The 23604-nt window shown below is 43.8% G+C and overlaps 3 protein-coding genes and 1 long non-coding RNA gene across 5 annotated transcripts in view; 3 read left to right on the plus strand and 1 right to left on the minus strand.

The window, feature by feature from the left end:
• Nucleotides 1-1951: 1951 nt before the first annotated feature.
• Nucleotides 1952-8189, plus strand: LOC308318961 (protein NLRC3-like). Its single transcript, XM_080768703.1, has 2 exons — nucleotides 1952-2089; nucleotides 4535-8189. The coding sequence occupies exon 2, from the start codon at nucleotides 4656-4658 to the stop codon at nucleotides 5757-5759; it is 1104 nt and encodes a 367-aa protein (XP_080624829.1). The 5' UTR covers nucleotides 1952-2089; nucleotides 4535-4655; the 3' UTR covers nucleotides 5760-8189.
• On the minus strand, nucleotides 5550-12950 carry ankrd34a (ankyrin repeat domain 34A). Its single transcript, XM_080768711.1, has 5 exons — nucleotides 12636-12950; nucleotides 11900-12124; nucleotides 11136-11306; nucleotides 9894-10968; nucleotides 5550-5646 (listed from the first exon to the last, which is right to left on the minus strand). Exons 1-4 carry the CDS (start codon nucleotides 12807-12809, stop codon nucleotides 9901-9903), a joined length of 1638 nt encoding a protein of 545 aa, XP_080624837.1. The 5' UTR covers nucleotides 12810-12950; the 3' UTR covers nucleotides 5550-5646; nucleotides 9894-9900.
• On the plus strand, nucleotides 11384-12207 carry LOC308318966. Its single transcript, XR_013964398.1, has 3 exons — nucleotides 11384-11502; nucleotides 11771-11839; nucleotides 11881-12207. It is a non-coding gene; the product is annotated as an uncharacterized lncRNA (long non-coding RNA).
• A 5006-nt stretch (nucleotides 12951-17956) lies between the features above and the next one.
• Nucleotides 17957-23604, plus strand: part of LOC308318869 (thioredoxin-interacting protein-like) — a 29636-nt gene continuing 23988 nt past the window's right edge. Inside the window, exons 1-2 of one of the 2 annotated variants that reach the window (XM_080768568.1) lie at nucleotides 17957-18120; nucleotides 23194-23444. In XM_080768568.1, the coding sequence (XP_080624694.1) occupies nucleotides 17993-18120; nucleotides 23194-23444 (379 nt within the window). In that variant the 5' untranslated portion in view covers nucleotides 17957-17992. The remainder of the gene's footprint in view (nucleotides 18121-23193; nucleotides 23445-23604) is intronic. The other variant, XM_080768566.1, reaches the window with a different exon arrangement.

Consider the following 23604-nt stretch of genomic DNA (forward strand, 5'->3'; position numbering starts at 1 on the left):
TATGAATAAAGGGACCTCAGACATCTTGGCACCTTTTTTGGGATGACTGGATCCTTGATGAGTACCTTCTAATTCTAATCTTCAATATGATTTAATTTATAGCACTCTGAGAGTCCCTGTGAGTGACAAGTGCAATACAAATAAAATATGAACAACAATTTACCTCTTATAGTGACTTATGTACTCACTGTATAATGGATTTTAATGCATTTTAAGAGTGACTATAAAGCATTATAAAATGATTGCAATGTCTTACAACTATGATATTTAACATAGATAGAAACTGTCATTACACAATGTTTTGTGTTATGAGTGCGTATAGAACTGTGTTATATGCATTTCATGATGCATTTATACTTGGCCTTATACTGATTTATAACACATTGTTGTCGTGGATGGCTAGATGGCAACCACAAGGTTCCCAGTTCAAACCCGGGCTAGAGTTAGTGTCGAAGTGTCCTTGAGCAAGACACTGAAACGTTAGTGCCTTGCAGTTTAATTCCTCATGTGTAAATGGGTGAATGTAATGCACAATCTATGTAAAGAGCCTTGGATAAAGGCGTTCTATAATTGTACATCCAGCCAATGTGTTATAAATCATTATAAGGCCAAGTATAAATGCATCATGAAATGCATATAACACAGTTCTATACGCACTCATAACACAAACCATTGTGTAATGACAGTTTCTATCTATGTTAAATATCATAGTTGTAAGACATTGCAATCATTTTATAATGCTTTATAGTCACTCTTAAAATGCATTAAAATCCATTATACAGTGAGTACATAAGTCACTATAAGAGGTAATTTGTTGTTCATATTTTATTTGTATTGCACTTGTCACTCACAGGGAAGGTACTCATCAAGGATCCAGTCATCCCAAAAAAGGTGCCAAGATGTCTGAGGTCCCTTGTATTCATAACACAACACAATAAAAAAATGTACAGTCGCATTAAAAACATTAGTGTACATAATGTATACAGACAGACTATAGTGTTTCATTTGTCATAGTAAACAGACACTGGCACTGGTACAGTAACTCACCTTGATATACAGCTGCTCTACAATAGGCACAGCTTGTGTGTGTGTGTGTGTGTGTGTGTGTGTGTGTGTGTGTGTGTGTGTGTGTGTGTGTGTGTGTGTGTGTGTGTGTGTGTGTGTGTGTGTGTGTGTGTGTGTGTGTGTGTGTGTGTGCGCGCGCGCGTGCGTGTTTATCTCAATACGCAACATATTGTGAGTGGGCAATAATCTGGTTGCCAGACTATAGCGATTGCACAACTTTATTATTATTAGTAGTAGTAGTAGTAGTATTAGTATTATTATTATTGGACTATTGATGTCATCTGTATGGAATTTTCCATTATTACGTTATATCATGCTGATTCCATTGTTATAAGACATTGTAGGCCTACCATGAAACAAGCTTTTTATATCAGGATTTAGATTAGATAGATTTAGATTTATTTAGATAAAGGCGCTATATAAATGCACCATTTACCATTTAGGCCTATAAAGAATTTCGGTATTGTTATATTATATTAAACTATAAACATTCATTATTACTAAGAATTTTAATCAGTAGTAGCCTATGATTGTTTGATTAGCGATTTTTACTATGTCTTAAATAAAATATAGGCTAATTTATACATAATTATTTTTAGTTTAATTTCGGTATTTAACTTATAAACATTGATAATGTAATAAGTATTGTACCCTTCACTCAAGGGGCTGGGTGTAACCATAGGGGGTGACCCCACCCACTCCTCTTAAAACCCCACCCACTCCTCCTCCATAACCCCGCCCACTCCTCCTAGGAGAAGCCCCGCCCCGATCTGCGGGCTGCAATCAGGGGCTTCTCGTAAAACTGGAAAGTTTGGTGACGCCCATACCATCTGGTGACGCCCTTATAACGACGCGCCATGCGAGGTTTTATGATGCAACTAGCAACTCCAAAACAAGGAAGTAACATTTCGGTCCAGTACTCTCCGTCTGACCCAATACTCTATGGTCTGACCCTCTCCGAGTCCGTCCTGACTGACTCCATTTTAAGCAGAACAACAGAATAACTCGGTTTAATAGCTGCAGGGTAAGTGTTTAAATATACTCTATAAATCACACATAACCGTACCATACGTACATTTGTTTTTATACTAATTTATAACTATAAAACCACCTGGTATCGTCCAGAAAAGATGGACTCGACTCGCCTCTAACATACAAACAAATGCATTTTTTTACTGCAGTGAAACAATCCCTGGGATTACTTTTATTGATGTAGATTAGGCTACTTGAAGTTTACGATACATTCAAACAAAGTATTTTTGTATGCTCGTTAGGAGATAAAGAACAATTGAATTATGTAATCTACTTTTCTTGTTTCTCTTCGATTATAATTCAAACTGTGGAATAGAGGTTAGCCTACAGTAGTTTCCTTTTCAGACGTGGTTCATATGAAACAGTCTAACCTCTCTCTGGTGTTTGACCAGTTCCTGTAAAGAAATAAATAAAATAAATCACACTTACCCTCCCCCCCCTCTATGTATTGGTCACAATCTCACCATGCAGTCGCCACCAAAATATTTAGACATACGAAAGTTCTTAAGAGACGTGAGTTCTCCGTGTGTCCTTTTACAACAACCATTTTATGTTGCAACTATAAAAATGTCTGCTGCCTGTTATCTCTCTTCCACACACACACACACACGATGTCATATTTTACTGTCGGGCGAGAAAACTATTATCTCCATATTAAAACTTTCCCAACCTGTAAATCAACGCCCTACTTGATCATACTATACACTGTACAACATGATCAATTAGGGCGTAAATTTACTGTAGTAGTGTAGTATTAAGTACACAGTGTCATTGTCACACAAAATCATTAAAAGTAGCAGATCCACAAGCGCAAAACCTGGCTCAAAAACATGCTTTGAGCTTTTAGATCTGCTACATTTAACGCTGAAAAGTAACATTTTGGAGAATTTGGACATAATTATGAGGTTTCCAGATAGAACTTCCCACCCGACAGAGATATCTTGTGTGACAGTGTGACGAGAGAGAGAGAACCAGGAAATGCAAGTGAAATGAGCTGACACGACGTTTCACTTGCATTTCCTGTTTAATTCACGTTCTTAACACATTTTGTTAATGACGTGCACGACTCATGAATTAAAACATGATATTAGTAGAGAGGGGGCTATCTTAAGAACCACAGTTATAAGAAAGGAAAATTGCATATGTCTATGATAATGACTAAAAAGATAATAATAAATTAGCTCCAAAAATGGCAGCAAACCACCTTTGCACAAAACTATGAAGTCATTTTTTGGTTTCCTATCATCACAAGCAGCAACTGTATAGGCCTATCTGTTATCATATACTAACTATATGTTAGAGTGGGACTGTCGCAATTACAAATTTAAGTTGACCATTGTCACATAAATAAATGTGATTAACGATGTAATTGTGTTTCTGTCATTGAATTAGAACATAAATGAATAAAGCATACATTTCTGTTTGGTAATCAAAATAAAATGCACAGGTTAGATATGATATGAAATATTCAAAGAAATTACTGACCTATTCATTATAATTTTTACTTACAAAAAATAGCTCATCTATACAAGCTTACTATGTGTAATTGCGATTAGACTATGCAAGAATTGTGGCAGGCCTGGGTTAGTTTTACTTGGTGATAAATAATGTGAGAATCATCAGGAAACAGACAGAAACAGAGACTGTTTTCAGAGGAGGCGACCAGAGACGGAGACTAAAATGACAGAATAATCACAGAGACCCTGCATGGACATTAACCCATTCTGACCGGGCACCCATTTTGGTGTTATCATCATGTTATGCTTTAGCTATTGAAAAATAGCAGATCTACAAGCTCATAGCGCGCCACCGAGTGGCGCGCTACGAGCTTGTAGGTCTGCTATTTTTGAGAAATCGAAGAACGACTGACATTTTTTAGAATCTGATCTCAGGTCAGAATGGGTTAATCGTGTGTCCAGTGGAAACCTCGTATGAATCTGATCTCAGGTCAGAATGGGTTAAAGAATGTAGAAGAATTGTTATTTTTGATCAACGTTTTCCTCTTCTCTTTCCTAATGGTGCCACATCAATACAAGGGCTGCAACGATTAACCGTAATCGAATCGATTATTCAATTAGTTGTCAACTAATTTAGTAATCGATTAATCGAATCGGAAGTGTATAACTAAACTAAAGAGGAGTGAGCCATCTCTCCTCCCTTACAATCTGATGATAGTTACAGTAGTGCAAAGCAAAATATGACACACAACGATTATAGTATCAAGAACAAAACATATGGCTTGAATATTTATTTTTAAATGACCTATTTGAGTTCAGAAGAGTACTGTTCCTTCTAGACTGACACATGTGTAGCTATTCTTTAATCAAATGTATGCAGTCAGAATAAGCCTAAAGACACCATGAGTTGCTTTAATTAATTTTAATTTAGTTTGTCTTTTAACATTGTGTTTAACATTCATGATCTGTTCTGTTTACAGCGGACGTCGCTCTGCAGGAGGTTCAGTACGGATCAGTCTGACGGCACACACGGATCAGTCTGACGCAGAGGTCAGAAGGTCACCAGAAGACATCCGTTGGACCAGGGACCGAAGCCTCCCCATGGAAGGGATATTCTCGCCCAGCATGGTAGTGGGAAGCCTCGACGGCTTGGGGACTAGCAAACCCAAGCAGCCCGGCGACGTGTGGCGTCAACTCCAGAAACAAGCGAGACAAGCGTCCGGGAAGGAGCAGATGTTCTTTACTTTCTACCAGGTAGAAATACCCTCCATCCGAGTCGTCCTGACGAGGGGCATCGCCGGCATTGGGAAAACGTTCTCCGTGTACAAATTCATTCACGACGTCGGGGAGGGCAAGGCCAATAGCCACATTGATATCATGATTCCGTTCTCATTCCGGGAGCTGAACACGGTCAAGAATAAACGGTTCAGTCTGCTCGAACTGATCCACGAGTTCCATCCGACATTAAGGTGGGTGACGGAAGATGAGCTCACTCGCAAAGGCGTTAATCCCATGATCATCTTTGACGGTCTGGATCAAAGCACAATCAAGATGGATTTCGACGACCATGACTATGTCAACGACGTCACAGTGACGGCGTCGGTGAGCGTGCTGCTGACGAACCTCATCACGGCGAATCTGTTCCCCCAGGCTCAGATCTGGATAACCACCAGACCCGCAGCGGCCATACAGATACCTCGTGAATATGTCGACAGGGTGACGGAAGTCAGAGGGTTCGTAGGCCCCCAGAAGGAAGAGTACTTCATGAAGAGATTCCAGGATAAGGAGCTGGCCAAAACATTCATCGCGCACATGCACACGTCGAAGAGGCTCAGCGCCATGTGTCACATCCCGCTCTTCTGCTCCATCGTCGCTGGCATCGCGGAGAACGACGACACGGGAGGAGCTATGCCCGCCACGTGCACCGACGTGCTCTTCCACTTCCTGATGATACAGGACAAGAGGAGGAAGGACAAGCGTGCCCTCGAGGTGAAACTGCAGGCGCTCATGGAGTCGGAGACTGAAACGGACTTGTGTCAGGAGGACCTGGACACTGAAGCCAGGCTGCATCGCCAGGAGCGCATGCTGGAGACTCACAGTGGGCTGGCCGGCGTCAGAACAGCATCTGGGTCATATTGGCACAGTGTTCTCCCAAAAATACATGAACGAGGTAACAAAAATACCCAGATAGTGGTGATTCGGTAGTGACGTCGCCTCATGTAGCCGAATTCAGCTGTGGCCTATAGCAGCCTACCCCCCCCCCCCTTCCCTCACCCAACCCCCGTGACGTACAAAAGCAAAAGACAAAAAAAAGAGGCGCCCATCACTTCACGCAAGTGTGATTTATTTTATTTCTTTCTTTACAGGAACTGGTCAAACACCAGAGAGGTTAGACTGTTTCATATGAACCACGTCTGAAAAGGAAACTACTGTAGGCTAACCTCTATTCCACAGTTTGAATTACAATCGAAGAGAAACAAGAAAAATAGATTACATAATTCAATTGTTCTTTATCTCCTAACGAGCATACAAAAATACTTTGTTTGAATGTATCGTAAACTTCAAGTAATCTACATCAATAAAAGTAATCCCAGGGATTGTTTCACTGCAGTCAAATGGAAGCCAAACCGGCATTAAAATGACAATAATCATCAAAAGGTTCACATTTTCTACACAAATCTAAACCAGTTAGATTTAAACCACATACCAGCAGTTTGATGCTTTGTTAGCCACTTGGAGGTGGTTTCCCATCCCTGGTGTCTGGTGACACCTACTGGCTGACAAGTAGTACTGCCTGAAAAAAACCAATACAGCCTACTGCAGGGGGTCTTCAACGTTTTTCAGGTAAAATGGTCCCTTTAGCTCAGTGGTTCCCAAACGTCGTCATGTCAAGGACCCCCAAATTGACATTAATTAGCACACCAAAATATATGCCAGGGACCCCCCATGAGAGAAGATTTGTAATTTTGAATGGCTCTAGCAGTGATTCTCAACCCGTTTAATTTCAAGGACCACCATTGTATAAAGTTGTGTTGTAAATTAAACTTGTTCATAGATGAACAAGTTTGAATTGCTTCATAGAATTGTTAGACAGCACACTGAGTATCAGTGTTGGATTGATGTGTGTTTTTCAGATGTTTTCCACTTAAAACTATCAATACTTGGTAAACCTGATCTTTTACACTGTATACTCTTCCTTCCACTCTGCACCAAACCTCTTTGCCAAAAAATATCCGATCTACAAGCTCACAACACCTTTGAACTTGTAGGTCTGCTATTTTTGGTTAAAGTTCTCAGAATAGGGACGTTCAAGTATTGGTGCCCCCCCCCTGTAGTAACTAGGACCCTCCCCCCCCCTGTTGAAGACCCCTGGCCTACTGTATCCCCCCCCTAGTCACTGAGGACTGTCTCTTTGTTGAGCGGTAGATGTCACCAGGGTTTGAATGAGGACTAAAGTTACAAATTGCAGCTGTAAATGGGGTTTCTCTGGAAGTATGAAATGGGCCCCGTTGTGTGTCCACCTCAGTTCAACCCCCTATGCAGTGGTTCTCAAACATCTATCTTTTCATTGTTCTTAGAATGCTATTTTATTTGTTAATTTTATAACCCGTAAGGTATGATGTTTCCTCATTTTTTTTTGCTGGAGACCCCTTTATTACACCCCTCCCCCCCCCCGAAACACACACACGTGTGCCAGTCCCCGGGAATACTGGACTACTCGCCCCGGTGCTTGCCCGTTTTTCCTCCCGGAATTTTCCCTAGTGAGGGGGATAACTTTGTAATATGCTATTGGCTGTTTGTATTCTTTTTGGAAAAATATAAAAAGATACTGCTGTGGAAAGGCTATATTATTACCTATAAACAATTTAGTATTATGTAGTATATGTAAGGTTTTGCCCCCCTCAAATGGTACCTCGTCAGATAATCCCCACATATCCTACAACAACTTCTGTGAACAGACTTCACTGTAGTAGCTTTTCATAAATTATATTTGTACTTAGGCTGTTCTGCTGTCATGAAAGTTTATAGTTAGAGAAATTCAAAGCCCTGCTGTCCAGCCTCTCCCACCAACTCCTCACTGGGGAAACTTCTGGGAGGAAAACAGAAACGGGGCGAGTAGTCTTGTTACCGTCCCCGGACCCCACTTTGAGAACCACTAATGTAAACACTGCAATGTATAGCCTACTGTACATTATAGATCAGGAAGAGGGTTATGTCCTGTAGTGGATTCTTAAGTCTACCAAATCAAGATATTTGACTATAATAACAAATTAAGCTAATTTGAATATAAATAAATGTACATCAGAGCAAGGTATGATCCATACAGTACATAAATATACAGCACATTAATTAGGTACAGCGACGTCATTTCCACATTCTGAAATTAAATAAGCTTCAATTAAATAAATAAAGGGAATACTTAGTAACGCAAATTGGTGAACAATATAGCTTGAAAGAGGAGCTCAGAATTTCAACGTTGACTTCATTTTCATGAAGTTGTGTCATGAGTTCTTCATGTTTCTCCATCTTCATGTAAATAGTATCATACACGCAGCGATTCTAGTGTGTGTGTATATAAACTGAAATGTTTTGTAATAATTAATTAAAGATACGTGCAAACTTTGCAATTGTAAACATCTAGTAATGAGTCTCTTTTTTTTGACAGCTGGGTGGGAATACAAAGTGTGTGTGTGATATTTCACAGGAAGTGTAAACGTCACTGGCAATAATATCCCTATAAGCCCACTGAACAGAAAACACATTCAGAAACACAAGCCTCCATGGTAGAGTTGTTCCCACACTGATACCAAGATCGGAAAAGCAGCCGATACTGCCTAGAATGCTTGGTAATATCGGCCTATCGGTATCGGCGAGACGGGCGAGTATGCCAGTCCGATACCGCTTAATTTATCACGTGACGATATATTTAATTTACATTATTAGTAACTTTACTAACTTGGAGCTGCACTTCAATTATTATAATTAGTGAAATTTGTATTAATTTCTGGATCAGTGGTTCTGAAACTTACTAAATTTCAAGGACCCCCGTAACGTAACACTGATGGAACCAAATGGAGAGAGGGTCAATTTGGAGCCCACTTTGAGAACAACTGTCCTAGATTTGTTGAGCCCCTCCTAATATTATGTAGATTTTCGTCTTACACAAACATTAAATTACACACTGGTATCGGATCAGTAGCCTACTACTCTATCGATCGACCGACAGCCTATACAAGTTGTTTGTATAGGTATCGGGAAGGAAGAAATCGGTACAGCTCTATTACATGGTATAAGGGGAAGAGCACGCATAATAAATCTAAGCTAAAAAATAACATAGTGCCACTGTTTATTGAGTTTAAAGTAGTTCAGAACAAAGAGGCTCAAGAGGGGACAGTCTTTTCTGTCAAATAGCCCCCACATTCTGGAATGAGCTCCATTTCCATGCATGTCAAACTGGCCCCCGCCACCGAGACATGTTAATCTGGCCTTGGCTTTTAATTCCGTTTGAGCGAGTCTGTGGTCTACTCCTGTATGTTTTTGTGTGGCCTTTTTTGTTATGTGTTCTTTTTCACACTTGCTATTGGTTTTTGTGTTTTAACTTTACAGTGTGTTAAGCTTTTTTTTAACTTTCTGTACAGCACTTTGTAAACCTTGAGTTGAGAATATAGTGCTTTATAAATCAAGTGGATTGGATTGGAAAAAAGACCTGAGCCCAAGTCAACACTGTTAGGGTGAATTGACACTATAGATTGGCCAGTAGTCGCTGTGATAGACAGTTCTCGTTTTTACAACTATGCCTAAATCTAAGCCTAACCTCGGTAAAACTAAACCTAACTAACCCTAACCTCAGTATAACTATGCCTGCCCGGGAGCCAATCAGACACATGGTAAGGCGGGTCTATCCCAGAACAAAGCCAGGCGATAGCAGTGCTTATGAATCCCATACCGGCCATTTTGTAGTTCCACAGATATGAAGCCCATTCATCGAGATTTCCGAAAATATTTATATTAATTATTTTAAGCCTGTTGAATCATGACCAAAAACCATTTGATTATGTGTCAAAAGGTATTTGAAAATAGCAAAAAAAAAGAAAAGGTATTTATTAAATATATATAAATATATTATTAAATAAATATAGTATATTACTATATACCCTTTTTTTCCTTTCTTTTGTTTTCTTTTTTTGACACAGAATCAAATGCAAATTGATCCAGCAAAAAGATATGCATCTGGTCTATTTTGGCTGGACCCGCTTGCACATAATACAGGCTTCTGAACATGGAGCCCTTGCACGCGATTGCATCTGCTAATATCAGCCTAATGTCAGCCTTTTATACCCAGCCATCAATCCAGGAGGAGCTCCTGGAAGGTGGACAGCTGCTTCATCTGCTCCGTCTGCATGGAGTGTCTCCTCAACAGCTTCTTCTTGGTCTTGAAGTCGGGCGGACCCCGCTTGGGCGAGGCCGGCGCCATTGGGACCAGGATCTTGTGCCCGGAGTGGACCGGGGACGTGCTGAGCTTCCCGTTGGCCCTGATGATCGGGATGGGCCTGTGCGGGTTGACGTTGAGCGGCGGCAGGAAGCCGGGCCGCGTGTGGGAGATGTGGTCCAGCAGGAGGGTCCCGGACCCTCTCCGCTCCAGGATGCCGGGGGCCCGGCGCCTCCCGGTGAGGGGAGAGACGGAGTTGGGGATGTTTTCCAAGGACTCTCGGGAGTTGCCGACCAACAGAGTGAGCGGCGAGGTGTTGTACTTCCGCCGCTCTACCGATATGCGCCCCGAGTCCGGCGACCCGGGGATGGAGTCGGACGGACACAGGTGCGTGTCGGACTCGTAGTGTTCCATGCGGGTGAGCTTGGGATGAGCCAGCTGGGCCCGGGCCGCCAAAGCCCCGCCTCCTGCTCCGACCACGCTCTCCTGGGACTCGGGGGCGGTGTTCCTCCGATACAGACTCTGGTGCTGTTGGACTTTGTCGGCCCAGAAGGAGTTGTAGAGCTGCGCGGTGTCCTCGGAGCAGGAGCGGTCGACGAGCTTGGGAGAACAGGGGTCGTGGGTCTCGATGCTGTGGCGCCGCGACAACCGAGGCCTGGCCGTGGCCGTCGCCGGCGCCGTCTCCGCCACAGACAGGCCGTTCATCTCTCTGACGAGCCCGCTCAGGTGGTTGGGGGTGGTCACCACCTCCTCCTCCAGACCCCCGGCATCCACCCCCCTCAGCAGAGAAGAGGGAGCCACCAGGCCCCAGGGCTCCGAGTTCAGCCTCTTGAGCAGCTTCCGAGGTGCCGGCCGCTTGGTCTCGCCGGGAGGTCTGGCGCTGGGCAGCGGCAGAGCTGAGATCATAGCGAAGCTGAAGATCCCCTCCCCACCCTCCTCTGTGGCGCTGCCTTCCACCGGCGAGCTGGACGTGCCGATCACCACCTGATTGATTGATTGATTGATTGATTGATTGAAATGTTTTATTTCACAGTATAATCACTAGTATGGGTACATTTCAAAGTGAAAGCAAAAGTCAATATAAAAACCATGGGTTTACAACGGGGTCCACCATTTTCAATTCATCAGAACATTTTAGAGACGTACAGTACCTCGGACGGAGACATGCAGCAGTCCGGGGGCGGCTGATTGGCCGCCACGCCCGGGGAGGGGGAGGGGGGGGCGTTCAGGTACTGCTTGGTCTTCTTGGTGCCCGAGGGCGAGGTGTCTGTGGTGATGATGATCACCTCCTTGCCCTTGGCCTTGCAGGCGTCCAGCAGGACCTGCAGCAAAGAAAAACTATGTTTTAGTTACTCCACTCTACAGATAATGGGGCGACTGTGGCTCGGAAGGTAGAGAAGAGAAGACCAATGATCCATGGGTCGGCGGTTCGAATCCCGGCTCCTCCTGTCTACGTACTGTACATGTCGAAGTGTCCTTGGGCAAGACACTGAACCCCAAATTGCTCCCGATGTGCTGGTTGGTACCTCGGTGTATGAATGTGTGTGTGAATGGGTGAATGTAATGCACAATCTATGTGAAGCGCTATATAAATGCACCATTTACCATTTAATGTCAATAGAAAATCCTTCCTGTGAAATATTTTCTTTTCTGGCCAAAAAGTGCATTTTATACATGCTCAGAGTGCGTCCACTAGAGAAAGTAGGCTTTCGCCGCCGCAAAACCGTCTTTGAATTGGTGAGTATAGCGAAATCGTTTTTATTTTTTATTTTTTTATTTTTTGCAGAAGTCGACAGGCTGTGCAGTCTTCATGTGGCGGCAGGAAGTGGAGAGTAACATAGCCCTATAAGGAGAAGTCCTTATGTATGGAGTATGGACCAGACCAGACCAGACCAGACCAGACCAGAGCACTGACCTGCAGTGTGTCGCGGTCTCCCCGGTTGATGGCGTGCACCAGGGCGGAGGAGCCGGAGTAGTCCTTCAGGCTGGGATCGGCTCCGTTCTCCAGGAGCAGCGACACCACCTCCCTGCCCGCCTGCTCGGCGCACGCGTGCATCAGCGCCGTCCGGCCGCCCTTGTCCGGGATGTTGGGATCGGCGCCTTTCTCCAGCAGGTAGCGCACCATCTTCTGGCGGGCCACCTGTGTTTGGTGGACGAGACAATTCATATGACACTCATTGTGGTATTGATTCATTTTTTGATGTATTAGTAGATGAAACTCCATCGGGGGGCTGATCATCAGGGGGGACTCCTCTCGTGGCTCAAGTTTGCTTGAGACGGCGCCCCTCCTATGGTCTGTCTATGCCATACACTACTAGAAAACCCCCAAATCCGTACATATTACACTGTAATCCTCCCCATATATACTCTATGCCAATCTGTGTTATTTCAAAGTGTTTGGGTGAGACCGAGACACTGGGGACACGCTCTCCTCATCTAGACTGAGTGGCAAAACATTGAGCAGCATGGCCATGGAGTGACCCGACTACGGATAAGCGGTTGAAGATGGATGGATAGCGCGGCACTCGGTTCCCACGCTATATGAGCTTGTAGATCTGCTATTTTTCAATAGCTAAATGATATAACATAATGCTTAAAACACCAAAAGGGGTTCCCTTCCCGAACGGATCAAAAACTTGCATTATACACACCGGGTCGTCGTAGCCGGCGATGCAGGCGGCGGAGACGGGCGTCTCGCCGCGCTCATTGCCCTCGTTGATGTAAGCCCCGCCCTCCAAGAGCAAGCGAGTCAGACGCAGCTTTCCCTGGAAGACGGCTTTGAGGAGGGCGTTCCCCTCGATGTGCAGGGAGCCTCCGTCTCCCATGATCCCGCCTTCTCTCGCGCACACCTGTCGGCATCAGATGTCACATGACCTGCGAGTGAGTGAATCATGACTCATTAGTGTACTAGGCCCATGGCGGCCAAATTGTAGTTAGACTTATAGAAAGCACATTATTATTTAAAAAAATTAACCGCATTTTTTTTTATTAGTACCCATTATAATAATAATTACTCAAATAGTTTTTGACACAGAATCAAATGTCTTATGGTCAGCCAGGAGCCTGGATGGCTTGGTTCCAGGCTTTGAAATGGGAACAAATAAATAATGGACTTGAAAACTTGAAATGGCACCTTCTACATAATGACTACTTTTACTTTTAGTACTTAAAAAAAAATACATTTTGATACTAATACTTTTGTACATTTGGATTTCAGGACTTTTACTAGTTGGAACAGACTAGTTAGTTGCAGTAATGATACTTTTACTTAAGTAAAAACCTTTGAGTAATGCTGAGGAAGTGCATGTCGAGTGTGAAGTGAAGACCGTGAAGACGCAAGATGAACCCACTCTGAATGCATTCCCTCAACAGCAGCAATGACCTCTGAACATGCACCGCACTAAGTGACAAGAATAATAAAAAAGCTTTTAGTGCTATCTTAAAGTGACACAGGCTCTATAAATAACCTTGAAATGAGTCACAACAACCTCCCCACACAGGCATGTGTCTGTGCATCTGATCCGCATCTTGTCAACAAAACGAATGTCTCTATTCACTGCCGTCCCTATTCTGGGGTGCGACAAACATTCATCGGAGTTAGCAAATCTATCCTGTGAGCTTCGTTGAACATCTGTTTTCTGCTAAACCAGAGTTCTGGTGTGTAAAGGTTAATACAAGCAGAGCTAGTACAGAGCCCTAGTGGACCCTTGTTAACCAATTAAGCAAAGATAGGGTTTTTAAGTGATTATAGTAGAGAATGTTGATGGCCAGCGGATTCATCCGTTATCACTGCATTAAATATAGGCCTACGAAATCAACCGTTATCAGGACGTTGGAATACTGGCATACTAGTCCGGCAGCCGACAGGCTTCTTTTGTTCAAAGTGGGACATTTGGTATAATACAGTCTTTTTTATTGGACCAAATATTGTCTATACATCCATTCATGAATCCACTTGCTGACCGGCTGTTAGTATATTGGGCAATTATTTTTTCTCAATGTGCAAAACGAATTGAATTGGAATGGATTCAGAATCATGAAAACCCCCTAGTTTGACATGTCACATGCTACTTAACCCATTCTGTACGGGCACCCCTTTTGGTGTTTGCATCATGTTATGCTTTAGCTATTTAAAAATAGCAGATCTACAAGCTCGTAGCGCGCCACCGAGTGGCGCGCTACGAGCTTGTAGGTCTGCTATTTTTGAAAAATCGAAGAACGACTGACATTTTTATAATCTGATCTCAGGTCAGAATGGGTTGATCAGACCAGTGTGTGTCCTAGTGGAAACCTCGTATGAATCTGATCTCAGGTCAGAATGGGTTAAAGCAAAAGGAAAGTTTGACATTTTGCCTGCCATAGGATGTTATTAATGGGAGGGTCACAAGAAACCCCTATTAAATAAAAAGCCCAATACCGACAGCCGGTCAGCAAGTGGATTCATGCATATATATACTAGACAATATTTTAGGCCAATAAAAAAAGACTATAGGCTATACCAAATGTCCCACCCGTCCACCTTGACTGCCGGACTAGACTAGACATTGTGGCATTTGGCCAGCCCCTTTATTTGACACAGTAGAGAGAGAGAGAGAGAGAGAGAGAGTCAGGAAACACAGCTGAGAGAGAGAGAGCTACTAGGGGAGTTTTTCCTTTCTTCCAGGAAATAAAACGTCTGGGTTTTCCGAGGCTACTATAGGGGAGTGACCTTAGAGTATAAGGGAGTGACATGCAGAAAATGGTCAGGCAGGAATAACTCACTGTCAGGCCTCTCAGCTATGGGGTCGCTGCATGCCTCTCTAGACTCTATCATAATGACACCAGAAGGCCTCTCAGCTATGGGGTCGCTCCATGCCTCTAGTCTAGACTCTATTATAATGACACCAGAAGGCCTCTCAGCTATGGGGTCGCTCCATGCCTCTAGTCTAGACTCTATTATAATGACACCAGAAGGCCTCTCAGCTATGGGGTCGCTCCATGCCTCTAGTCTAGACTCTATTATAATGACACCAGAAGGCCTCTCAGCTATGGGGTCGCTCCATGCCTCTAGTCTAGACTCTATTATAATGACACCATGGAAGGCCTCTCAGCTATGGGGTTGCTGCATGCCTCTAGTCTAGACTCTATTATAATGACACCAGAAGGCCTCTCAGCTATGGGGTCGCTCCATGCCTCTAGTCTAGACTCTATTATAATGACACCATGGAAGGCCTCTCAGCTATGGGGTCGCTGCATGCCTCTAGTCTAGACTCTATTATAATGACACCAGAAGGCCTCTCAGCTATGGGGTCGCTCCATGGCTCTAGTCTAGACTCTATTATAATGACACCAGAAGGCCTCTCAGCTATGGGGTCGCTCCATGCCTCTAGTCTAGACTCTATTATAATGACACCAGAAGGCCTCTCAGCTATGGGGTCGCTCCATGCCTCTAGTCTAGACTCTATTATAATGACACCAGAAGGCCTCTCAGCTATGGGGTCGCTCCATGGCTCTAGTCTAGACTCTATTATAATGACACCAGAAGGCCTCTCAGCTATGGGGTCGCTCCATGCCTCTAGTCTAGACTCTATTATAATGACACCATGGAAGGCCTCTCAGCTATGGGGTCGCTCCATGCCTCTAGTCTAGACTCTATTATAATGACACCAGAAGGCCTCTCAGCTATGGGGTCGCTCCATGCCTCTAGTCTAGACTCTATTATAATGACACCAGAAGGCCTCTCAGCTATGGGGTCGCTCCATGCCTCTAGTCTAGACTCTATTATAATGACACCAGAAGGCCTCTCAGCTATGGGGTCGCTCCATGCCTCTAGTCTAGACTCTATTATAATGACACCATGGAAGGCCTCTCAGCTATGGGGTCGCTCCATGCCTCTAGTCTAGACTCTATTATAATGACACCATGGAAGGCCTCTCAGCTATGGGGTCGCTCCATGCCTCTAGTCTAGACTCTATTATAATGACACCAGAAGGCCTCTCAGCTATGGGGTCGCTCCATGCCTCTAGTCTAGACTCTATTATAATGACACCATGGAAGGCCTCTCAGCTATGGGGTCGCTCCATGCCTCTAGTCTAGACTCTATTATAATGACACCATGGAAGGCCTCTCAGCTATGGGGTCGCTCCATGCCTCTAGTCTAGACTCTATTATAATGACACCATGGAAGGCCTCTCAGCTATGGGGTCGCTCCATGCCTCTAGTCTAGACTCTATTATAATGACACCAGAAGGCCTCTCAGCTATGGGGTCGCTCCATGCCTCTAGTCTAGACTCTATTATAATGACACCATGGAAGGCCTCTCAGCTATGGGGTCGCTCCATGCCTCTAGTCTAGACTCTATTATAATGACACCATGGAAGGCCTCTCAGCTATGGGGTCGCTCCATGCCTCTAGTCTAGACTCTATTATAATGACACCATGGAAGGCCTCTCAGCTATGGGGTCGCTCCATGCCTCTAGACTCTATTATAATGACACCAGAAGGCCTCTCAGCTATGGGGTCGCTCCATGCCTCTAGTCTAGACTCTATTATAATGACACCAGAAGGCCTCTCAGCTATGGGGTCGCTCCATGCCTCTAGTCTAGACTCTATTATAATGACACCAGAAGGCCTCTCAGCTATGGGGTCGCTCCATGCCTCTAGTCTAGACTCTATTATAATGACACCATGGAAGGCCTCTCAGCTATGGGGTCGCTCCATGCCTCTAGTCTAGACTCTATTATAATGACACCATGGAAGGCCTCTCAGCTATGGGGTCGCTGCATGCCTCTAGACTCTATTATAATGACACCAGAAGGCCTCTCAGCTATGGGGTCGCTCCATGCCTCTAGTCTAGACTCTATTACAATGACACCATGGAAGGCCTCTCAGCTATGGGGTCGCTCCATGCCTCTGGTAGTCTAGACTCTAGACTCTATTATAATTACACCATAGAAGGCCTCTCTGCTATGGGGTCGCTCCATGCCTCTAGTCTAGACTATATTATAATGACACCAGAAGCGGACTAGCATGCATTTGTGTCCCGTGGTCGTGGCAGCCTGCAATATGAGTGCAAGATTCATGACTCATTAGTCATGTGTGTGAGGAAAGGAAAGGAAAGGTACTATGTTTACCCAGGGTAACTGGACTAAGCTCAAGAACTTGGCACATGTGAAGGACAGGTCAGGCAGCAACTATGATAGCTGTACATTAAAAGTACATTTTATTTATAGGCTATAGCACTCACAAAGTGCTTTACATGCAGGAAATAGAAACAAAAACGACAAGCAGAATAAAAACAGAATAGTACAGAGCGGAAAACAGCCTAGATACAATTGATCTCAAAGCAAACAGTGTGTGTGTGTGTGTGTGTGTGTGTGTGTGTGTGTGTGTGTGTGTGTGTGTGTGTGTGTGTGTGTGTGTGTGTCTCTCTCTCTCTCTCTGCAATAACAGCTGAAATTACATGTTTATTGTGCAATATATATATATAGTGCTACAGGGGTTGTGCAATAACAGGAAGTACGGTCATGTGTGTTTTGTTGTTTTAGTTTAATATTTTTAGCTTTATGTTTTGTGATCTGATGCAAATGCTGATTGGTTGGCACTTTAAATTTCGTTTTATGACAATGAAGATCTATCTTCCTCTCTCTCTGGTGTCTTCCTGTGATTCTCTGCCAGTCAGTTATTCTTCTTATAAAGGCAGAGCAGCTGGGCAACCATGCAGAGGCTACTGTATTTTGGCTGGGGATTCCTCCTAGCTATGGAAAGGTTTCAGTCTGTGTGCTTCTCCACATTGTCCACCAGATGTCCCCAGTGTGTCGCTTATCAGTGTAATCAGACCCCACCGGTGTCTAGTGTTTTCACCTGTGTTCCTTCTTCCTGTTACCTTTGTGCTGTTTTCTCCCCCGTTTTACCCGTTCCTTTGTCAGACCACAAGCTATATGTGTTTCTGATGTTTCGTTCTCTACAGTACAGTTAGTACTATAGTGTACACTAGAATATCTGAGGTCCATCTCAGATTCAGCCCTGCATGCCTAGGCTCCTGTCTTCAGTCAGCGTATTGGAATTTGGATTCTTGCCTACTTCTTTCGACTTGTTTGCCAGAGTTAACTTGGACTGCTTCTCCAGTTTGGACCCCTGGCGGAGTCTCACTACCATGTAAGCATTGTCCTCTCTGTTGTGTAATGTTTAAAGCTGCAATCTACGATTATTTTATCCAATATGCAGTTAGGCCTAAGCCTGTGTTTAATGCATTATACAATTGATCTGCAGACTGCAGTGGTTGGATGATTTTAACTTTGGTTTGAGTGCAACATATGGTGGTCAGTCCTAGCCTGATTTTTATCAGACTCTGAGCTTCCTGAAGTACCACTCAGAGTGGGCGGGGTCTATGGGCTGGATCCAGGCTAGGTCAGTCCTCTTCCATTGTGCCTTGGCTTGAATCTCATCATGAGCCCAATATTATCTCCCCAGGGCCAGGCCAGGTAGCTCTGATCCATAGCTCTAGTAATGCCTTCATTAGAATTAATGCAGGCATTAGGGCTATGGACCAGAGCTACAGGCCAGGCAGTGTTTACGATTTACAATTTAGTTATTTAGCTAAATGTAGATGTTTGTTTTCCCCACACAGGAGACCAGGGTTCCAATCTCAGGGTTTTAGAAAGTTGTCAATGCCTGAATGGGTAAGGTTTTTTTTTGGGAGGTGTAGTTCCAGACTATATAGCATTCAGGAGGTGTAGTTCCAGACTCTATATAGCATTCAGGAGGTGTAGTTCCAGACTATATATAGCATTCAGGAGGTGTAGTTCCAGACTATATAGCATTCAGGAGGTGTAATTCCAGACTATATAGCATTCAGGAGGTGTAGTTCCAGACTATATAGCATTCAGGAGGTGTTTCCAGAGGAGATGGAACTACACCTAGAGTCAGCATTCTGCATTTGTGACGTAATCCTGTCAAAATAAATGTTTCTATCTATGATGAGGCTGATGTCAGTGTTGCCATGTCTGCTTACTATCAGCGACTTTGGCCTTGTTTTTTTCCCCTGCAAAGTCGCTTTTAAATCTGGGTAGTTGCGTGCTATTTGTTTGTGTGGATTTGAAAAAAATCACACCCGTGTGAAGTGAGGGCTGCTAATATATTAACCCATTTTGCGCGGGAACCCATTTTGTTGTTAGCATTATGTTATGCTTTAGCTATTGAAAAATAGCAGATCTACAAGCTCATAGCGCGCCACCGAGTGGCGCGCTATGAGCTTGTAGATCTGCTATTTTTGAAAAATCGAAGAGCGACTGACATAGAAGACATTTTTAGAATCTGATCTCAGGTCAGAATGGGTTAAAGTCTAACTGATGTTGATTAGGTGATGTAGGCCTAATGGTGATGTTACACAAACGGTGCCAACACAAACATTAAACGCCATTAACAATAAAGAGACCAGACCGTATGACGTAATGAGGCACATTATGACGTAAGTTTTCCCTTCATTGTCAATGGTGTTTACAAAACAAACATTGAACGAAAGACAAACATTAAACCTGTATATAGGACGGGCTATATATAGCGCCCTTCAAAAATATTCCACAATCTAGGGGCGCTATCTATAGCCCCTCTATAAACAGCTACAGTGTTTAATGTTTGTGTTGTCTGAACAAACATTAAAAATAGCCATTGACAATGAATGTAGAATTTACGTCGCATGTGTCTGAGCAAATCGGCTGGGTATTTCTGTGGCCACCCTTGGCCAATAAGGGACCACCATTCTTGATGATGATGTACGATGATTAGCCCATTCTGACCGGGCACCCATTTTGGTGTTAGCATCATGTTATGCTTTACCTATTGAAAAATAGCAGATCTACAAGCTCATATCGCGCCACCGAGTGGCGCGATACGAGCTTGTAGGTCTGCTATTTTTGAAAAATTCGAAGAACGACTGACATTTTTAGAATCTGATCTCAGGTCAGAATGGGTTCATCAGACCAGTGTGTGTCCAGTGGAAACCTCGTATGAATCTGATCTCAGGTCAGAATGGGTTAGAGCGCTTTTCTTTTTAAACGCTCATGTGGCCTATATAGTCAGCTCTCTCCTTTTGGGCTTGTTTTCATAGACCTGGGTTGCTTATTTTTTAGCTCCTATATGCAGCTATTTGTCACATTTGCCATTGACAATGAAAGGAGAATTTACGTCACATGTGGACGAGCAAATCGACTTTTCTAAACGCAGTGCAACTGTTTTAATTCAGCTCGGGGCTTATATATATATCACATATACTGTATATATCACACACATAAATGCAGTTGTCATCTTACATTTCATATATCTTGTGTATGATGGGAGTGCCCCTCACTTCACACGGATGTGATTTTTTTTTTTTTTTTCTCACAATCTGCCAAGACTGATTGTGACGTAATCCTGTCAAACGTTTCTATCGATGACAACGCAGCCTCTTCTGTCACTATATGCTTTGACTGAAGTTGTGATGATGTCACGCATGGAGTTATGTAATACCAGGATTCAACACAAACACTGCCAACTAGCCTAAACTACAGCAGATACAATGACAACAATCACAATGTGTGTAACCGGTAAATAATCAGTAAAACAGACATTTGTCATTTGTAAAAAAAATAACAATTTAGTCGTTTTTTTGGTTCATGAGATCATTACAAAAATGTAAAAGAAATAATGTTGTGTCATTTCCATAATTCACAGACTTTCCGTAAAATTACACGACTTGCGAAGAAAATGATTTTCTGCCGTATGAAATGACAATGTTCTGAAGACAATGAAGCCGTAATAATCGCCCAATGTAAAGGTAAAATATCACATGGGGTTTGGGTGAATTTGATGTCGCATTCCTTCAGTGCATCCCAGACAGAGAAGACAGTGCGCTTGCTTTATAAAATACTCATGGAACATCATGGATTATCATTAATGCAGCAGCAAGGCTTTTCAAAACACATCCAAAATTAGGAACAACTTCAAATAAATATAGCTTTGCTTTCACAAAATCTAGAATAATCCCATTCTTTAATGTGTTATTGTGCCATCAGTGTTACATTTGGCTGCAATGAGACAGAACATTCAATTTGCTAATGAAGCTAATAACACAGATATTTGATTCAAACTGAATTTAAGGCGTATAAGCGTTCTTACCAAAGATGTCTTGTGTTCGCATCCACTTGGTGCATGACGACCATCCTACCGGGATGTGTGCGCGCGCGCGTATGTGTGTGCATGCGTGCATGCGTGCGCGCGTGTGCCTCCCCCTCCCGTCAGGTTCCTTTGCGCCACCAGGAGGCTGGAGGATGGATGCGTTCACACTTCTCAGAATTGACGAGGAGGAGAGAGAGGGAGATAGAGATTCAGACAGAGGGAGAGACTACAAATTGCTACCCCATCATTTACACACAACATTGTCATACAGTATAGAGACCCACAGGGTGTGTGTGTGTGTGTGTGGGGGGGGGGGGGGGGGGGGGGGCTGTCCGCGTGCACAGTGGTTGTCGTGGAGATGGGAGAGAGGACACTAATTCACTGACTGTTGCTATTACGGACCACAGTTCCCATGGCAACTGACTTGGTGGATTCCTACAGAAGCGTTCCCACGCTGTCGCATGCTCTCTCTCTCTCTCTCTCTCTCTCCCCCCCTCTCTCTCTGTGTATATAAGTGATGATGATTAGATATGATACTTGTGTCTCCTCCTCCTCCAGCTTAAAACAGCTTGTGAGACTGAAAGCGATTTGTTTGATTTCTACTCTCTACCTCAAGTGGGTGGGCTTTCCATAAACATGACCGGTGGTGGCTGTCATCGCGAAGAGGGTCATTTTTTAACGAACCACTTCAAGCCTGAGTGTCTGCCTATTCTGGCCATGTCATTATAAGCGCCAAGCGGAAATTTATAAATTTTATAAAAATAGGGAAGCCAGCTTAAAGGACCACTTCAACACTTTTCAATCTATCTTCATATAATAGGTCCTCACTAATAATCATGATAAAATGGCAGTTTTTCCCCCTACTCGGTCTGTGTCTCATAGGAGGGCTGTGGGCAGTTCAGAAACCTGTTTCTATTAGCTTGTATTCCCCATTGACTTTGTTAAATTGACGCACATCCGTGCACACACACACTCCTCTCTCTCTCTGTCGCTCTAATTAATTAGTCTCATGTCGCGCAGCTGCGTCTAGATTCTCCCGGCGGATCCTGCCGGGAGCTGCCTATGCCGGCATCTTGCCGCCACTGTCTGGTACACTGATAGTGATGGATTGCTGAGGTGGAGCTCAACACCTACAGTAGGCCTACCGTCCGTCAGCTCCCAGTGCACTAACTGCACATCTTAGTTACCCAAGCTGGGCTGCCTACTGATCCGAGTTGGCGGTGCCTGCAAGGGATTAAATAAATAAACTGATCCTTGTGGCCCAAAGGTTAATGCTCTCTGCAAAATTACAGTTTTGTTAGATGGAAGCAATAGTGAGTGAGTGAATGAGAGAGAGAGAGAGAGATGGATAGCTTGACCTGCTTCATATTTGGTTTTACATTATTGAGGGAAACTTGGAAGTCCAGTAATTTCATTGCTACTGGCTCTATTGCTGAACATTAAAAAAGAATACATCAAAAGAAATAAAAAATGAAGTCATTGAAGTTATTTTAGGTTCATTATCCCATTCTGAACGGGAACCCATTTTGGTGTTCAGCATCATGTTATGCTTTAGCTATTGAAAAATAGCAGATCTACAAGCTCATAGCGCGCCACCGAGTGGCGCGCTACGAGCTTGTAGGTCTGCTATTTTTTTGAAAAATCGAAGAACGACTGACATTTTTTTAGAATCTGATCTCAGGTCAGAATGGGTTCATCAGACCAGTGTGTGTCCAGTGCGGAAAACCTCGTATGAATCTGATCTCAGGTCAGAATGGGTTATTTGGCTCTGTCTTGAAGCCGTACGGCAGCCTTTTAGCCGGCTCTGTTGTCAGTTTTATTTATAGTCTGTACTGCACCCTTTATTTCTAGCGGCGTCCCTCTAAACATTTCACTGGGGCTGTGTGTGCACGCGGTGCCCACGAGCTCTCACTGGACGACGATTGGCTGAAGCAGAAATTGAAAACATGTGTTCACTCACGGGCCGCATGCCACAGTAACGGGACACCGGTGAGAGTTCAGCGGGGCCTATAAAAACCAAATGTTTACAGACGCATCCTAGAGAGATTCTGTTTTCACTTCCCCACACGACAGCATGGTGGTCGCAGCCAAGAGGCCGAGGACCTTCGACGTGGTTTTCCACGACCCCAACAAGCGGTTCTACTGCAGCGGAGACAAGGTGTCGGGCAACGTGGTGCTGGAGGTGTCGGAGGTGACCGCCGTGTCGGCCGTCCGAGTGCTGGGAATAGGATGTGCCAGAGTGTCGTACAGCAAAGGCAAACAGAAGTGCCGCGACGAAGTCGAATACCTGAGGTACGAAGAGGAGGTTCATCTCGACAAGAGAGGTGAGGGAATGGGAAGCCTGTTTATTTTTATTTAATTTATATATAACAATACAATAAAGCATACATACTGGTACAATAGACATTTAGAACTAGATTTCCATAAGACATGATTGCAGTATAAAAAAGTATATAAAATCGTGATTCAAAATACTTGATTTCT

The sequence above is a fragment of the Protomyctophum bolini genome (genome assembly GCF_963924005.1).
Source record: "Protomyctophum bolini genome assembly, chromosome: 7".
Lineage (NCBI taxonomy): Eukaryota > Metazoa > Chordata > Actinopteri > Myctophiformes > Myctophidae > Protomyctophum > Protomyctophum bolini.